The following is a 17,466-nucleotide window of genomic DNA, read 5'->3' as shown; positions in this document are numbered from 1 at the left end:
CCAAGGGCACTGCTTCTTGGTGTGGGGAAAGTGACTGACTTCCGGTGCGGGCGCTCTACAGGGAACTCCTTGTTCATGGGCCGGCGAGCCCGTTTAGGCCTCACAGGTCCAGACTCCACTGGTCCTGCCTGGGCTGCCCCTGGTAGGTCCGATACTACCCCGGAATCTTCTGTATCGCGTGAGTGGAGGCTGCCTTTTGCCTACTTTAGTCCTCAAGACTACGCCATTTCCATGAAGTTCGGCCAGACTGCCTCCTGCAACGTGCCAGGTTGGAATCATCGATGGTGTTGATTTGGTAAAACAGAGGGGGTGAGCCTTGGCTATCTATGCCCTATGCCGGTCAGCAGAAACCTCTTGGCAGGTCCTGCAGGGATAGAGAAACATAAAAGGATGGTTCCCATTGCCACTACGCAGCTGATCCGAGAGGATCCGGTAACTAATGCGGCCCCAGCGAGTTTCCCTTCACCCAAATGTTCGCCAATACTTACTTTCTCCCTTGATTCAAGACAGCGTGTCCAGTAGCAACGAGGGTGCCCAAAAGGCAGGGGGGAGGTAGAAGTACCTTCCCGCAACTCTCTGCGTACCGTCAATGACGCGGCCCGCGCATCTGGCTAAGGGACTCCTCCCAAGGTGCCCCAGACTAGAGGGGTGATGATGTGCCTAAGTGGCACTAAGGTGGCCGCCCTTTTAGGTGGCCAACTGCGTGAACCGCAGGCAGCCACATTAATTGCACTGCAATGCTAATTTCTCTCCTTTGGCAAATGGAAACTAGCATTTTTCCTATGGAAGGCCGGTGACTTGCCAGTGGACGCCATTAATCTATGTGCGTATCAAGAGAGAGAGGACTAGAAAGCTAGTCCGAGTCCCCGTAGTTTATATGTGTTATCAAAAGAGACTAGCTTAAATATGACCAATATTGTTAGGACTCTGATTAGATTTGTCATGGGCACCTCGTTGGTGGCATGCTTCATCATCGGGCCCACCCAGTGACACCTAATGTGTCCCGGGTGTGCTGCGACGCCCGATTACAGCGGAGCTGGTATTTTACTGAGAGTGCAGTGTGAGGTGTAAAGTGAAGTACCGGAGTACGAGGGCGGTGCAACAATTACAAGGCAGGCTCTGACCAGAAAAGCTGGCCAACCCCTTACCGCTTCACTCCTGGAAGCATTGGCTGCAAAATCTAAGCGCATATTTGAGAAGGGAATCCCCTCTCACACTTAGAGAAACACCTTAGTGAGTGTAACACATAGCCTGGATTACACTCCTTTTTAACCTGCACTACACTCTATTTTAAAAAGGTCCTGAGGAAAGCCAGATTTAGTTTAAGGCACTGGCTGAAGCATGTCGACCAACTGATGGATGCAGGAGGTAGTAACTCGCCTCCCTTAAACATCCCCAAGCCTTATTTTAACCGCTGACGGGGGCCCAGTTATTAAAATTTAATTTACCCTCGGGTACTGGGACCCTCGCCAAGCCGTTTTAACTCACACTTCACTTTACACCTCACACTGCACTCTCAGTAAAATACCAGCTCCGCTGTAATCCGAGTCGCTGCACACACGGGACACATTAGGTGTCACTGGGTGGGCCCGATGATGAAGCATGCCACCAACCAGGTTGGTGGATGAGGGCTTCATGAACTCACCAACGAGGTTCCCATGACAAATCTAATCAGAGTCCTAACAATATTCGCCATTAATCTATGCCACAATAACACGTACAACCTGCAAACCCCCCACCGCCCCCCAGCCCCTCTCCCCAATGCATTTGTTCTATACAAAAGGCGTGGGTTGTGTAATCAAATTAGTCTTCCAAGCTAAAGTCTGAATGTTCTTTGCAGCATCCATGTTACTCTGCAGTTACTTAGAATTCTTTGCTTTACTACATCTGGTTAAGATAATCTAGAAGCTCGTTAGAGTAATCCAAGCAGCTCATCCTTTATTGAAATAAATTGCTTACCAGGAGCAAGATGCTAACTCACCAATCTGTTTTTTGTCTTGAGTTGCACTAACACTCCTAATAAATCCTCTACTGTAGACTGCACATTTCAAAGCTAAGATGCAAATAGTTGGTTGTCCCTATCCTTGGGTCTACCATCATAGCAGGTTCAGGGTTGCCAGTAGCAACATAGGGTTTACAAACTTATTGATATACCACTAGGAAATTTTCTAAGGTAAAATGAAGATCCACATTGCTAAAACGAGTAGGGTATTATGTCTTCATAGTTTTTCAATCCAAGCATTTTCAGTGGAGGCAATCATACAAGCCTATTTTCAAGAGGTTGGGTAGCTATCATGCTCAGTCGATCCATATGTTGTAATAACGCAATTCAAATGAACAACAACTTGAGTGAGATTTAATCATCAGTTTGCAGTCCTTGTGCCCAATGAACTACTCCCTGAGCCACAGTAGGATCATCTCTGTAGGGGGCTGTGATGCTAGGGAGTTGAGCAGGCATTAAGGAGACTAATGTATATCTCTCCGAGTCCCCATTCCCCATCCAGAAAAACATTTCCAACTGGAGAGCTCAAAACCACTATCTTACACATTAAATAGTTTGAAAATATGAAAGGTTGCTTCAGAAGATCAGAGCGTATAAGCCACCGTAATCAGTAAACTCATGGAAGAATTACTTGTGAAGTTGCGAATGGATTTAGTTTAGCTTTGATCCACTGAGACTCTAGGGAAGGATCATAACTGGAGAAGAGGGGGTATAAGAGACCTGTGAGGCCACTAAATCCATGATTTGTTTTCAGAAATATCCCCTCTGGAGTTATGAAGGTAGTATTTAGGCATGTTGATGAACTACTGGTCTTTTAATTGGAGGATCTCCTCTAGCGTTGAGAGGCTAGTAGTGTATGCAAATCTCTATATTGAGAGCTGTATTTCTTTCTGAGGCCAACTGATAAGACAACAAATTTCACTTTGAATGACTATGTTAAATAATCCATACCTAGCATCTAAAAAGCAAAATATGGTACTTGTGAACACAACATTTTCTATCTAAGTGGACATTTTTATTTTATAAAGTGCTCAAGCTTGAAATGAACCTATATTTAAGCACAAATAATTACTTTGCTGATTGAGACATGGACACAGTTTTGAATGGTGGGCAGTTCTAGATACAGTGACATGGCTACGAGCACAAAATAATGTCAGTTGGTGAGGTCTGGATTCAACCTAATGTCTTTTTCTGGTTCCAGAGAGAAGTAATTAACCTCTTGTCTGCATCTCTATGCAAGGGGTCTTCTTTGATCAAGTAAATGGCTGGGTTCTAAAAGTGAAAACAACCCCAGCGTTGACATCCAAGTTGAAGACTAACCTTCATTCCACAACCCTCTGCTGAAATACATACAGTGCTTTTCTTGCAACACACAGTGTCTGTTTCATCTTTACAGAAACGTTGTTAAACTCCTATTCAAACTCAAAATATCAAGAGTCCTAAACAGTGGGCAGGTAATAATGTGTAATAGTGCCTCTTTACATGTAATGGAGGTCCCATGCAGCGCGCTTTCAAACCGCCAAGTGAGGATTTCTGCACAACTTTAATGTCACCAGTTCCCTGAGACAGCTGAATCCACCTTGTAAAACAAAGACTGCACATTGGCAAAGTCCCAAATGTGTTAATTCTTCTAGTGCAGAACTGGAAGAGATCAATGGAATTTGCTTTCATTCCACTATTATTTTATCAGTCATATTTTATAAAAGTTAAATAAAAGCAGTTATTTTCCAATGTACTGGGACGTCATAGGCTGTACACCGTGATTTTGATGTCCGTTTCACCAAAAATATTCTCCAGTATACCAGAAACTTTCTCCCATTGCAGTCCGTCGAGTCCACATCCGATCCTAAAAGACAAGAAAGGGACATTTGTCCATGGTCTTACACTTTCAAAGGAGTTCTTGAGGTCATCTGTTTGTATGAATTTAGTCATTTGGAATGAAGCTAAATGAAGAGCACAGTGATGTTTTACATGTATCCGAGTAAATGCAATACCAGTGTAAGAGTGGATTAGCTAAATCATGCCAGCTTCAGACACTGACCCTGCCCACATTCACAACCCTGATGACTCAAATGATATTCACCAGCAATGTCTTCTACTACTTCACCTAATACTTGTCATCCATATTGGTAGCTCAATATTGGAGTGTTCCAGCATTTATGCTCTCCATCTTAAAACTCCACTTGAAGTTCCTTAGAAACCTACTCACTGAGAACACCAAAAATAATTCACTAATACACCAATATCACTTAAGGACACATTAAACTCACTTCTGCTCTCAAGCACTGCCTCCAAGTCAATCAGATCTGGAGGCTTGATGATCAAACGCCCCCACAAGACTGTAATCCTGCTGCTAAAACCCACCAAGACTGAATTCTTCCTACTTGTCAACAACAAACAACTACTCCAACCTGGTTCAATAACACTAACTTGGATGGCTTTAGCACTCAATTTTCAACCATTCCCAAGTGACTCGGATTTATGCTCAACACCGACTACTTTCTCTCTCTCAAGGAACACATCCACAAGATTAAAACAGCCTAGTAACAGCTCTCCTTCTTTCAAAGGTGCAACTGATACTCCCTGAAAACGACTTCAGAACTGCTCCAATCACTCATACTCTAGCATCAGGACAAAGGCAGCTTTTTTCTCAAAAGCCTTGCAGACAACAAAATGCCCAGCCAGAAAATAATTTTGACTGCCAAAGCGCCCTCATAAAGGGCTTGGAGAAAATCAGTTACATCAACTCTTCCATGACTGTACTCAAATGGCTACCTTTGCATATCTGTATCTATCTTGAAGACCAGCAAAATTCGTTACAAGACCACCATGGATTGCAAACCAGCTTCTTTGACTGGCAAACCATCTATGGCCGATTCAGGTCAAGTTTGCACTATATAAACTTCCCCCTCCCCCAAAGAAATCCTGAAGCACAAACTATTTGAATATTCATATTCCAAGTCATATCAACTGCGCTTATCGGGCATGGCCAAGCAAGATGGCCGACTAGTCGCTCCTAACAGAGCTCCTGCCAGCCGCAGAGAAATCCAGGGAATCTGCTCTCAGCTGGATGGTTCACAACCTGTAAATGTTAAGCAGGGTAGATAAAAAGGTGGTAGCCCTGCAAAACGTGAGAGGCTACTGTTGAGGTGCTGGACTCACCACTGCGCATCACAGGCAATGTCACAAGGTTTGCAGCCTTCTAAACGTTGCTCCTGTGCGGACGAGGAGCTGGCTGCCCAAAATTAGTCTGCCTGGAAAGAGGTTACGGGCACCAACGGCACACCCACACTGCGCCAGTAGGTGACAACACTGGAGATGGGCCAGCATAAGTCTCGCGAGATCGTACTGTGGAGGAGCCGGACCACAACCCGTCCCCGTCTGACTTGATGAAGGCCAGCAAGAGCTCCAGAAAGGAGTTAGCGTCCAAGATTGACTGGGTTGCCATCGATGTTAACCTCCTGAGGATAGATCTGAAGAAAGTAGCAGAACAGAGGACAGTAATGGAGGAGAATGTAGGTGAACTACAGCGGGATGCCACCACCATGGAGGAAACTGTGTTTTCATTGAAGAAGATGATGGTACGACTGGAAAAGAGAAAAGAAGATTTTGAAAGAAAATCGAGGAGGAACAATCTGCATTTATAGTGGGATTTCCAGAGAATGAGAAAGGGAAGTCTGCAAAATTATTCCTGGAAGAATGGACCACAACTACCATGGTCCCACAGAGACTGTCAAAATTCTTTACGATCGTAAGGGCCCACCGGGAGCTGGCTCCTCTGTCGTGGCCTGGGGCACCACCACATGCAATCATTGCCTACCTATTCAATTTCAGGGACCGAGATGCCATCCTGCAACACGTATGAATACAGGGTCCTCTAAAATTTGCGGGCAGCTAATATCAATCATCCGTGACTATAACCAAAAAACCAGGGAAACCCATATCTGGAAGTCAAGAAGTAACTGAGGGACCTTAATCTGAGGTACAGCCTCATGTTTCCGGCGAAACTACGAGGACGGAAAAGTGTTCTTCAGCGCAGGCAAAGCAAGTCACTAGGTGGACACGCTGGTAGGAGGTCCTCGTCAGGAATACACACAAAAGGGCCAGTCATCCCGCAGCATGTAGAGACATTCAGCCTGCTTTTGGAAACGGAATAGTCAAATCAAACACTAAGATGCATTGGGTCTGACAGGACGAACTGTGGTATGCCCAGATGGCACCCTCATGGACACTGATGTATTGCTAGACTCCTAGGACTCATTTCATGAGCTGTGGAGCAATCCTGAATCAGTCACTGACAGCTCAGATGGGGGACTGGCCTAAAGGAAGATTAATGTAACCAGAGTAAAGACAAGGTACTAAGACGGTGGAATAGACTGAGTGACACTGAGGTGACAAGTGAGTGCCTCTAAGGCTGAGGATATGTAGACTTTTCCAGTGGAAGGAATTGGGCCTTGATTTTTGGATGTTTTTGCTTATGCCACTGGTCTATAAATTCTAAAAGGGGTAGAGTAATAGATGAGAAGCATCAACTGACCGTATTACTCATTGGGCAGGCAGGAGCAGTAGGGACGAAGGGGTGCATGAGTTGAGGGAACTGCTGGAGTGGTAAAGCCTCGCAGCACCCTTTGCATACTGGCCTCTAGCGAAGCATAGAGGTAGTAAGTAAAGAGACTTGGGGGCATAGTTACATAAAGGAGACGGAGCGCAGCATTAGCCTTCTTGGCTTAACGGCGCGTTCTGTCAGTTCTGAAACACAGGGCTGCACCGTATTTAAAACAATATGTTGCAGCCCTGTGTCTCCTTCTGCGCTGATGCCAATTTCAGCTGCCTTGCACCCACGCAGGCACCCTTGCACCATAGTGCAAGGGTGCCGGCGTTGTGGGGAATGATTATTTATGTGCAGGAAGAGACACCTTCCTACACATAAACAATCATGCATGGCGTTTTTGCTGTTTTTATGTGTGCTGCACAGTGCGGCGCACATAAAAACAGCAAAAAGGAGGAGAAATAAAGCATTTCTCCTTACTGCGCCCTGTTAAGACCAGGTTTTCCCTGGTCTCAATTTTGGTGCTGCCCCATATTTATGCCACTCATGTAAATAGGGGGCAGCGTCTAAATAAATGAGGATGGCGGCGGAACGCCCACCCCTTTCACGCTAAGTATAGCGTGAAAGGGTGTCGTATTTACAAGGCAGCGTTAAGCCACCTTAAAAGGCTTAACGCTGCCTTGTAAATAAGGCAAAGCCAGTATCGCCACCAAACCGTCAAAAAAAGTGACGTTCAGGTGGTGACAGAGGCATGTAAATATGCCCCTTGGCTGGACTATACTGCAAATTAATGGGAATTGGGCAGGAAATCCAAGTTCACATCCAGCCTACTGTCATGCAGGGCGAGTTAGCTTAACTGCTCAACGGGGTGGGGGCATTGGGAAGGTATTATATTTTGACAGTTTTACAGTTTTGGTGAAAAGCAAGCTGCTCATCTGAGTGGAAGCTCTACTGTCCGACGCTGTGGGGCCCTGAGAGTCTGATGTATGCCTGCATGCCTGGAAGGTCTGGTATGGACAAACGCTATCATGTATCTGTTGTATCCTACAGGAGACACATGAGTGGGGAGAACTGTATCTCTAGTCTCTGGAAGAGATGGAGCAGCAACAGCATGCAACTACATATTCTGGATGTACACAGGGTGCTCCCATATGGGTGGCTCATGGGGTTCCCTACCAGCATTCAAGGCATATACTTGAACCAGAGACGGTGGTATGTAATCCTGTTTGGTAACTGAGATGGGCGTGAGAAGTGCAGGATGAATATCTATGCTTCTAATAACTATTGTGGGAAGTTTTATAGTGGGGTGACGGCGGCAGCCGCAGCCTATCTGCAGCCAACATTGTGTCAGCAGGGACAACAATTATGTCCTTAATGGGGTGCTCAATCGTGAGCCACCAAGGAGGCACACAAAACCGCATATGACGGTGCCGTTGATAGACCTGCTACAGGGCCCTCAATTTGATGGACCCCTGGAGGAAGACACACCCAGATTCTAAAGTGTACTCTCGTTATACACCTGCAATGGGGACATATAGCCTCCTAGATTCTTTTTTGTATCAACCGGACTAGCCCGGGGGGTAAAGATGTTTCCTATTTCTTGTGCGATCTCTCAAAGCACTCCTCAGTATTGATGTGCCTGGGAAAGATATGTAACCACCCAGTGGTTCCGCTGTGGCGTCTTCGAGCAGAAGCACTAACTGGCCATCTCCCTCCCGCTGGGAGATACCACCCACGTGGTGTTATTGTATGCTAAAAACATCTTGGTATATTTGTAGGGTTACAAATAGTGAGCTCCAACATGCGATTTAAACTAATGCAATATAATTATACACATCAGGTGTATTTCTCACCCAAAACTTTACATAACATCTACACCACGCAGCCAGATCAGTGTACTCGTTGCAGGAGACTCCAGCAGTGGACGTTTTGCATGTAGTGTGGCACTGCCCATCAATAACACACTTCTGGAGGGAAGTAAGAGAGAACCTAAACAGAGCCGCTAGATGGGAGTTACAGCTCACGCCGCGGGCAGTATTGTTGGGTCTGGTTCCAACACTGTCAAAGGAGAAACTTATTTATATAGAAAAACAAGAGCAACCTATATGTCCCATGCAAACTGGGAATCGTATTAACTTGTAACAATTGTTCACATGTAAGTTAATGAAAAGACAGTCTCTAGATGAAAGCACAAGAGAATAATCTGGCTGCTCCTATTTCATTGTTTTATAAAACAATATTCAGATGTCCTTGTGTATACCAATAACTGTATTTTACAAATACAAAGTCAGGTTATTGTCACTTCCTTACATGCTTGGTTATGGTTTCTCAACTAGGGATCCTTATTCTCAGTCACTTTTTCTTAAACATTATTCATTGAAAATTTCATGAGCTGAGAAATATATGTGTGTTTTGTAAGATAACCTATGGTATTGTGATAAATATCAATAACTCAGTTCAGCTGAATTGAGTTTGTGATAATTTGGGGTAAGGAAGCAGTGTATGAATTAATTTGCTAAAGATATGTTCTGTTTAAATTTGAATTTTTCTCTCTAATCACACGGAATAAATCTGATAATAAAAAACTGTTTTTAATAAATGCGTTCCATGTGAAAAAGAGGAAACTTTCTCACAAATTAATTTTACTGGGCCTGCTGCTTGTGAAGCAGCGCATGGTTATAAAGTGGATGAGCACAGTGCTCCCCAAGATATGCAGACTGGCTATGAGATATGTCAGTATGGGCAGTGGTAGAAGAAGTCAGGATGAAATGTGTGGAAGGATGAGAAATTAGAGGATGGTTTGGCTACATGCTCACTGATGCTTACCGACTTAGTTGAATTGGCAGATACGAGCGTGGAAACAGGACCAGTTGGAGGTGTGGGGGAGGAATGACCAGTATCATGGTGGAGGGTTATAGGGAAGTCGGGGAGGGTGAGTGACCATTCTAGAATCCAAGTTAAACCTCGATTCAGGCCAAGAAAAGGTAGGCTCGATACAATGGGGGAACAGGCTAAAACCACAGCCAAAGGGCGGGCAGTCCATAGGGGCTACTGATGACCTAAAAGATGAAGCTTAAGTCCAGACCATTGCTTCTAGGTATTATGATCGCTCACAATTGAGATGTGGATGCAGAAGAATAAGAGTAGCATGGGGGGCGGGAGGGGAGTTGGGGCACTGTTATCAAGCAATATATTACTGAAAAATGTGTGGAAGTATTGCAACACTGGAGTTATAATACAGTGTTAAAATACTGCGAAAATCAACAGAGTTTAAAAAAAAAAAAGAAAAAAACTGCCCCATCACTACCACAAAGACATCCGCATGACTCTGGACAGAGGAGACATATTGGCCCTCAACCTCCTAGACCTCTCTGCAGCTTTTGGTCCAGTCCCTCATCCTATACTTATGAAATGCCTACACAATATCTAAGGACAAGCACTCTGATGGATCTGCTCCTTCCTGACTGGAAGGACCCAGTCAGTCAGCCTGGCTACGCACCCCTCGAATGCCTGCAATTTCATCTGTGGAGTTCCACAAAGATCCTCCCTGAGCCCGACCCTCTTCAAACCATACATGATCCCTCAAGCCAGCATCATCCACTCTCACATCAACCTCCTCTCCTATGCCATGCAACTCATTCTCTCCTTCACCTACAAGAAACACAGGATCCATGTCAAGTTCAATGCCTGCATGACTCAAATTCCTCACTGGATGAAGACCAACTGTCTGAAGCTGAACACCGATAAGACCAAAATCTTTACCCTCTGGAAGAGCACTTCACTGTGGGACTCCACCTGGTAGCCTACAGTGCTAGGACCAACACCCAGCCACGCCAAGAACCTCAGGATTGTCAGCAAACTTGAAATGACCGCTTAAGTCAACGCCGTCACTGCCTCATGCTTCCATACCCTGAAGATCCTGAGGAAGATTTTCAGATGGCTCCCAATCAGCGCCTAGTTTTGCCTATCTAGCACTTGCTCAGTAGGAGGATACCCTCTCTAGTGATAATGCGATCTACAAATCTGCCTAACATGACAGGACATAAAGGCATTTGGAGAGTAGCAATTTCAAAAAAAAAGAAAATATGTTACAACATTTACTATAATTTTCAACAATGTGCTGTGGTTCATTTAGTATATCTACACAAATCACTGTCCGCGACTTTCAAAGAATAATAAAGTCAGTGAACAGATGTGCTTGACCACCTTTCTGCAGGTACCTATATTTTAGGAAGTGTGTCAACATGACTGACCAAATAATCCATATATTCCACTGAATACCCACTCACCGTAATAATCAAAGCTCGTTTCACAAGTTGAACCAGGGTTCCAGAAAAAATGAACAGAGACATCCCTAGCAACATCCCTTGCTTGGATTTCACTAACGCTATTAATGTTTTAAGGTTTCAAGATTGTGCACCTGTAGGTGTGCAAAGGCATAAGCAGACCTCAACTTTTAACTCTATCATCATGCAGGAATATTTAGAACTCATTATCACCAGCTCTGAAAGCCTACCGAGGTATGGAGAACAAGAACCAGGACCTCTATAACTCAAAGCATAGAAGTATGAAAATGAGTTTCCTAATCCTATATTTCATGCCAGTGCAGTGCTGCTTAACATACAGCATCACAAAGAGCTCTTGCCATGACCAACACTCCTAAAGAATTAATAGGCCACACGCATCATCAACTTTGCCACTGTATGCCAAGAGAAGACACAACAGGCTTTACTAACAGGAAATACTACCTAGAAAACAGAAATGACCAACTCTGCCTATCTATTAAGGCACAATGGATTCTGACACCCATTAATGTAGGTAGTGTATCTTACCAACTCCATCTACGTACCTTGGCATGGACACGCTATTGACTCCATTAGCCAGACAGTGGTCTTGCATGGCTTCCAAACTTTTGCGTAGACTCTCATAAGTTGGTTTGTCGGATGCCTTTTTTTTGGTGATCTACAACGGGAAATAGGTGAGAGAGGCATTAGAACAGAAAAGTAGCATTTCAAGTGTTGGTATTGGAAATAATTTCATGCCATAACAGTAGGCAAAGGTAAGATGTTACATTCATCACGCATCACGTAGCCCTTCAGAATCTGAAATCAATGTACCGGTAGCAGAATTGTTCCATGTGATACTTCAGGGAATGGTCAATTTGCAGGGGAGATTAATGTGACTGACCCGAAGAGTTTCTAAAAGTGAGACAAATTTCAGGTAAAAGGGGCTAACAGATTTAAGATGTCATGTATTTATAAAACGCATAATGTTCGGGTGTTACATCCTGTAATAGTGTACATTTACAACCCCACAGCTATAAGAAAATAAACATAGCCAGACTCACAACAAGAATATATCAATGCAATACGTACAAGTACATGGCTGGAAGGAGTTAGCAGAAACAAAGCATAGAGGCAGGTTTAGAAACAATGTTAAGGCAATACTTTAACATAAGCCTCAGTCAACCATAATTATATGGATAAGGAATAACAGGATACAGCAGCAAGAGGCAGATGGAGATGTAGGGGACTGGCTTCTTAAACCAATTACATAATATCATGGGAATTAATTAACAAGTCGACTCAAAAGTGCTGCATAGGGGAGTAAGAGAGAGATAAAATGTGGATGGTGCGAGGCAATTTGTTAAAAGCAAAAATGCAATTATAAAGATTAATCTCCAGGAACATACAACATTAGCTTTCTGTGTCCCTTAAACCATGCCCCTGAAGAACTTTCTTGCCTGAAAGCCTCCTACCTTTTTCCAATGATGAAACATATACTGTACTTGGACTCGAAAATGTGATTAGTACCATTCACATCATTTCCAAGTTTCCAAATTTCATTAAGTTTATATAAACAGACTACTCGAGTACTTGTTCCTATCAACATTGAGAAAATGCTAAACTTTGCAACTCTAACTTAACACACTGCATACCAGGAGACAAGTTATTGAGAAGCAATCAAGTGTATTTTAATCACCTATCCTTTTTCTCTACGTTAATCAACAGCTGATCTGCATCCTATCTTCCCAGCTCCTCCTCTCACTCGAAAGCTGTGGTCTGCTAACAATAACCTATCTGTGTACAATGCCCCCTCCCTCTGCACCATCCAGATTCCGTTCGGTGAGGGCCTACAGGCCAATCCATCTCTCCCGGCTCTCAATACTTACCACAAATCGTACATTTTCAGCCCAGCATCTCTCAAACGCAACCTCACCAAAAATATACACGGTAGTCGCTCGCAACCGTTTTTCAGTCTGCCCACAATGTGCATAGACATCACCTACTGCTTTCTTCACTCTGTAATTAACCTCTGGAAATAAGTACAAGTTTACAAAACCTCTTGTGGTATGGATGTGTCTCCTGTCTCGTCTTCTATTTGATAATCAAGCTAACAGCTATAAAGGCATCATCCCAAATTCCATCACTGAGCTACGTGTGAATGACAGAGTGCTCTGCGTTTTCTGTTTCAACAAATAAATATATTTTTAAATATATTTTTAAAACATATAATATTGTCCCTTACCAGATAATACACATATCTGTCCCCATCCTTCAGGAAAGCAACTTCTCCGGTCTTCTTATCTAAATGTAAAGTCAACACTGAATCAAGATGCTTGCAGCAGCTAGCTGTTTTTTTCTCCCCCTGCATATAAAACTAAAGACTGGTATCTTCTGATATAACCTCCTCAAGTATCCCACAACTCACTCTGATTCTTCAATTCTTTAATGCCACCAAACTTCTTCTTGAAAATGACTGCGATGCCAGCTCCCATGCGGCAATCTTCGCTGATGCAGTGTGCTAAAGAGTCTGTGGCTGGGCAGGAAAAGAGGTCCCCTTTGACATCCTGGACCTAGAATCAGTGAGAAGGACATTGGAATTAAGTACTGGCAATGGCGACTTTCTAAACAGGTTTCACACAGGATCGTGGTGCAGCAACACAATAGCCCTTTGGCTCTATTTTAACAAATGTCAAGAAAACTTTTCTCAGCGAATTCGAAAGGTAAATAAGAAAATACAGACATGACACTTAACTACACTTACAACAAAGCACACTTCCCTTTTCAGGTCACAGATTGATGAACTCCGATTTATATGGGTACTGAATGAATTACAAAACTGCACGCTTAAGCGTCTTCTAATCGCTGTGAGAGCATAATAGTTCTAAAACAGGGCCTACATTATTTCGTATTACAGGTGTGTTCTGATGTGGAAACACCTGTAACAAGAAAAATAGAAATGTCGAACCAATTGTTCTGGGCTTGGAGAAGTGAAAAGTATTTTTCGAAGTTTCACTAACAACACAGACAACAGAGATAGAAACAGGGGCAGCTTCACTAACAATGACGGGGCGTGAATGTTTGCTTTGTCCAGCATTCCGTTCATCAATTGTTTCTTTGGCAAATGTCACCCTAAGTGGAAAGGGTATGCCCAGACGTGGGTCCTGTGCTCACTACACCACTGGATTCAAGCTAGTCTGGCTGATGAAGGGTGATGCCCTGAAACCGGTCAAAGGATCCTTGTTTCCGGTCCAGGGAGGACCGGACTGGGCTGTTCCCACAAGGAACAGGGTCAAGACTGATTTGCAGATGGCTGGGTCCGAACTGGGGTGGTGTGGTGAGCAAAAGAAAGATTGATTAAACCCAGATCCTTGGGACTGGGGGTGAATGTTTGCTTTGTCCAGCATTCCGTCCATCAATTTTTTCTTTTGCATATGTCACTAACAAAAAGGCACGAGGGCAAGGCGGAATAAGAAAGAAGAGACAAGCATTTACAATGCAATAGGTCTCGCAGCATTAAAGTTTGAGTTATTGGCATTGTGTATGACAATGCGTTGCATACATTTGTTAGCAAACTTTGAATTGGTGAGCAGTGAGAGTGTGTGCAAGAGTATGCTGTTGCTCACAGCTGTTATTATTCACACAGCTCTGATGATGCACCTCAGGCACGGGGCTGACACAGTTATTATTCACACAGTTCTGATGATGCACCTCAGGAACGGGCTCACAGCTGTTATTATTCACACAGCTCTGATGATGCACCTCAGCACGGGGCTGACGTAGTTATTATTCACACAGCTCTGATGATGCACCTCAGGCACGGGGCTCACTGAGGTTATTATTCACACAGCCCTTATGATGCACCTCAGGCACGGGGCAGACGCAGTTATTATTCACACAGCTCTGATGATGCACCTCAGGCACGGGGCTGACACAGTTATTATTCGCACAGCTCTGAAGTTGCACCTCAGGCACGGGCTCACAGCTGTTATTATTCACACAGCTCTGATGATGCACCTTAGGCACGGGCTCACAGCTGTTATTATTCATACAGCTCTGATGATGCACCTCACGCACGGGGCTGACGCAGTTATTATTCACACAGCTCTGTTGATGCACCTCAGGCACGGGCTCACAGCTGTTATTATTCAAACAGCTCTGATGATGCACCTCAGGCACGGGCTCACAGCTGGTATTATTCACACAGCTCTGATGATGCACCTCAGGCACGGGGCTGACACAGTTATTATTCACACAGCTCTGATGATGCACCTCCGGCACTGGCTCACAGCTGTTATTATTCACACAGCTCTGATGATGCACCTCACGCACAGGCTCTCAGCTGTTATTATTCACACAGCTCTGATGATGCACCTCATGCACAGGGCTAACGCAGTTATTATTCACACAGTTCTGATGATGCACCTCAGGCACGGGCTCACAGCTGTTATTATTCACACAGCTCTGATGATGCACCTCACGCACGGGGCTCACAGCTGTTATTATTCAAACAGCTCTGATGATGCACCTCAGGCACGGGGCTGACGCAGTTAATATTCACACAGCTCTGATGATGCACCTCAGGCATGGGGCTTACAGCTGTTATTATTCACACAGCTCTGATGATGCACCTCACGCACGGGCTCACAGCTGTTATTATTCACACAGCTCTGATGATGCACCTTAGGCACGGGCTCACAGCTGTTATTATTCACAGAGCTCTGATGATGCACCTCAGGCACGGGCTCACAGCTGTTATTATTCACACAGCTCTGATGATGCACCTCACGCACAGGCTCTCAGCTGTTATTATTCACACAGCTCTGATGATGCACCTCATGCACAGGGCTGACGCAGTTATTATTCACACAGTTCTGATGATGCACCTCAGGCACGGGCTCACAGCTGTTATTATTCACACAGCTCTGATGATGGACCTCACGCACGGGGCTCACAGCTGTTATTATTCACACAGCTCTGATGATGCACCTCAGGCACGGGGCTGACGCAGTTATTATTCACACAGCTCTGATGATGCACCTCAGGCATGGGGCTCACAGCTGTTATTATTCACACAGCTCTGATGATGCACCTCAGGCACGGTGCTCTCAGCTGTTATTATTCACACAGCTCTGATGATGCACCTCAGGCACGGGGCTGACACAGTTATTATTCACACAGCTCTGATGATGCACCTCAGGCACGGGGCTGACACTGTTATTATTCACAAAGCTCTGATGATGCACCTCACGCACGGGGCTGACACCTCCTGAAAGTGCCTGTATTTTAGAGCCTCCCTTGAAACTCGAAAGAGAGGCAAATAAGTGATGCACCTCACGCACGGGCTCACAGCTGTTATTATTCACACAGCTCTGATGATGCACCTCACGCACGGGGCTGACGCAGTTATTATTCAAACAGCTCTGATGATGCACCTCACGCACGGGGCTGACCCCTCCTGAAAGTGTCTGTATTTCGGAGCCTCCCTTGAAACTCGAAAGAGTGGCAAATAAGTTCCCTAAATATTATAGGAGAGGATAAATTACTATTCTACCATTAATCTTTGTTTGCTTCAACAAAGTGTTTGTGGGTCTTGAAGTACTTTGGCCAAATAGGGAGACTAAAAATACCAGCATGCAAGTGCTTTTTTCCCTTCAGATGACGACCGCGTCGTACGTCACGGACGTTCTGACGTTCCTGCGCGTAGTGTGATCGTATTGCACTGTCCTGCCCTCCCACTGCAGCGGCGCGAGGCAGGGCTTGGGCTCAGTGGTCCAGGAAGGGTGGGCTCCCTCAAGGCTCAGGCAACAGCAGGACGGTCATGGTGCCCATATCGCCCGAGTGATGCCCCTCCCCTGGGTAGGAAATGTATTTGACCAGCAGTCTCCACGGAAGAAGCCAGACTAATGCAGGCGGGGTGCCGGGAACTAGGCGATGTGGTTGGTGGGTCCGAAGCTGATGCCCCACCTGGGCCGGGAGGAGCGGCGCCGATGCGGTGAGTGGGGCTTAGTTGGAGGGGGGCGGCGGGGGGGCCTCTGTGCGCTCATGCGTGTGTGCTGCGGCGGGGGCGTGTCTCTGTATGTGTGAGTGTCGGCAGGGGGGTGTCTCTGTATGTGTGCGTGCATGTGCGCTCGTGTGTGTGTGTGTCTCTGTGTGCGCATGCGTGTTTGAAAGCAGGGGGGAGGTGTAGCTGTGTGTTTTTGCGCTTCCCAGGAGACAGGAGATGGCCACAGCGAGCGCGTTTGCGCGTGCGCGGCCCGCTCCGATCCGATTCGATTTTTCAAGATGCGCGTGGCCATCTCTTGGCTCCTGGGAAGATGAGCCAGTGACAATAGGTCTCTGGCGAGACCGCGCTTTCGCGCAGTAAACGCCACGAGACCTAAAAAAGGATGGTGAGCTAGAGAGGGCATGTTGAGGAGGAGAGAGGGTAAAGTAAGAAGTGAGGAGAGAGGGTACTGTGAGAAAGAGGAGGGTGAGAAAGAGAGAAGGGAAGGAGCGGAAGTGAACAAGATGAAGGAGCGTTCACGTAGGTGAGGGAGAGGCTGGAGAAGATTGATGCAGAGGGAGGGAAAGGTGGGGCTATATTGCAGTGGCAGTCTGGACTTTTTAAAATCTTTTTAGCAATGAGAGTG

General features: G+C 45.4%; 1 protein-coding gene across 2 annotated transcripts in view; it reads right to left on the bottom strand.

Annotated features, from left to right (window-relative positions):
* Positions 1-2,995: 2,995 nt before the first annotated feature.
* Positions 2,996-17,466, bottom strand: part of OARD1 (O-acyl-ADP-ribose deacylase 1) — a 45,088-nt gene continuing 30,617 nt past the window's right edge. For both annotated transcript variants that reach the window (XM_086923184.1, XM_086923185.1), the window contains exons 3-6: positions 13,263-13,407; positions 13,080-13,138; positions 11,401-11,513; positions 2,996-3,848 (exon numbers count right to left, since the gene is read on the bottom strand). In XM_086923184.1, the coding sequence (XP_086779310.1) occupies positions 3,746-3,848; positions 11,401-11,513; positions 13,080-13,138; positions 13,263-13,407 (420 nt within the window). In that variant the 3' untranslated portion in view covers positions 2,996-3,745. The remainder of the gene's footprint in view (positions 3,849-11,400; positions 11,514-13,079; positions 13,139-13,262; positions 13,408-17,466) is intronic.

Source organism: Lissotriton vulgaris, chromosome 5 (assembly GCF_964263255.1).
Source record: "Lissotriton vulgaris chromosome 5, aLisVul1.2, whole genome shotgun sequence".
NCBI classification, from domain to species: Eukaryota; Metazoa; Chordata; class Amphibia; order Caudata; family Salamandridae; genus Lissotriton; species Lissotriton vulgaris.
Note: the sequence above shows the minus strand (reverse complement) of the source record. Positions and strands in the feature narration are given on the sequence as shown.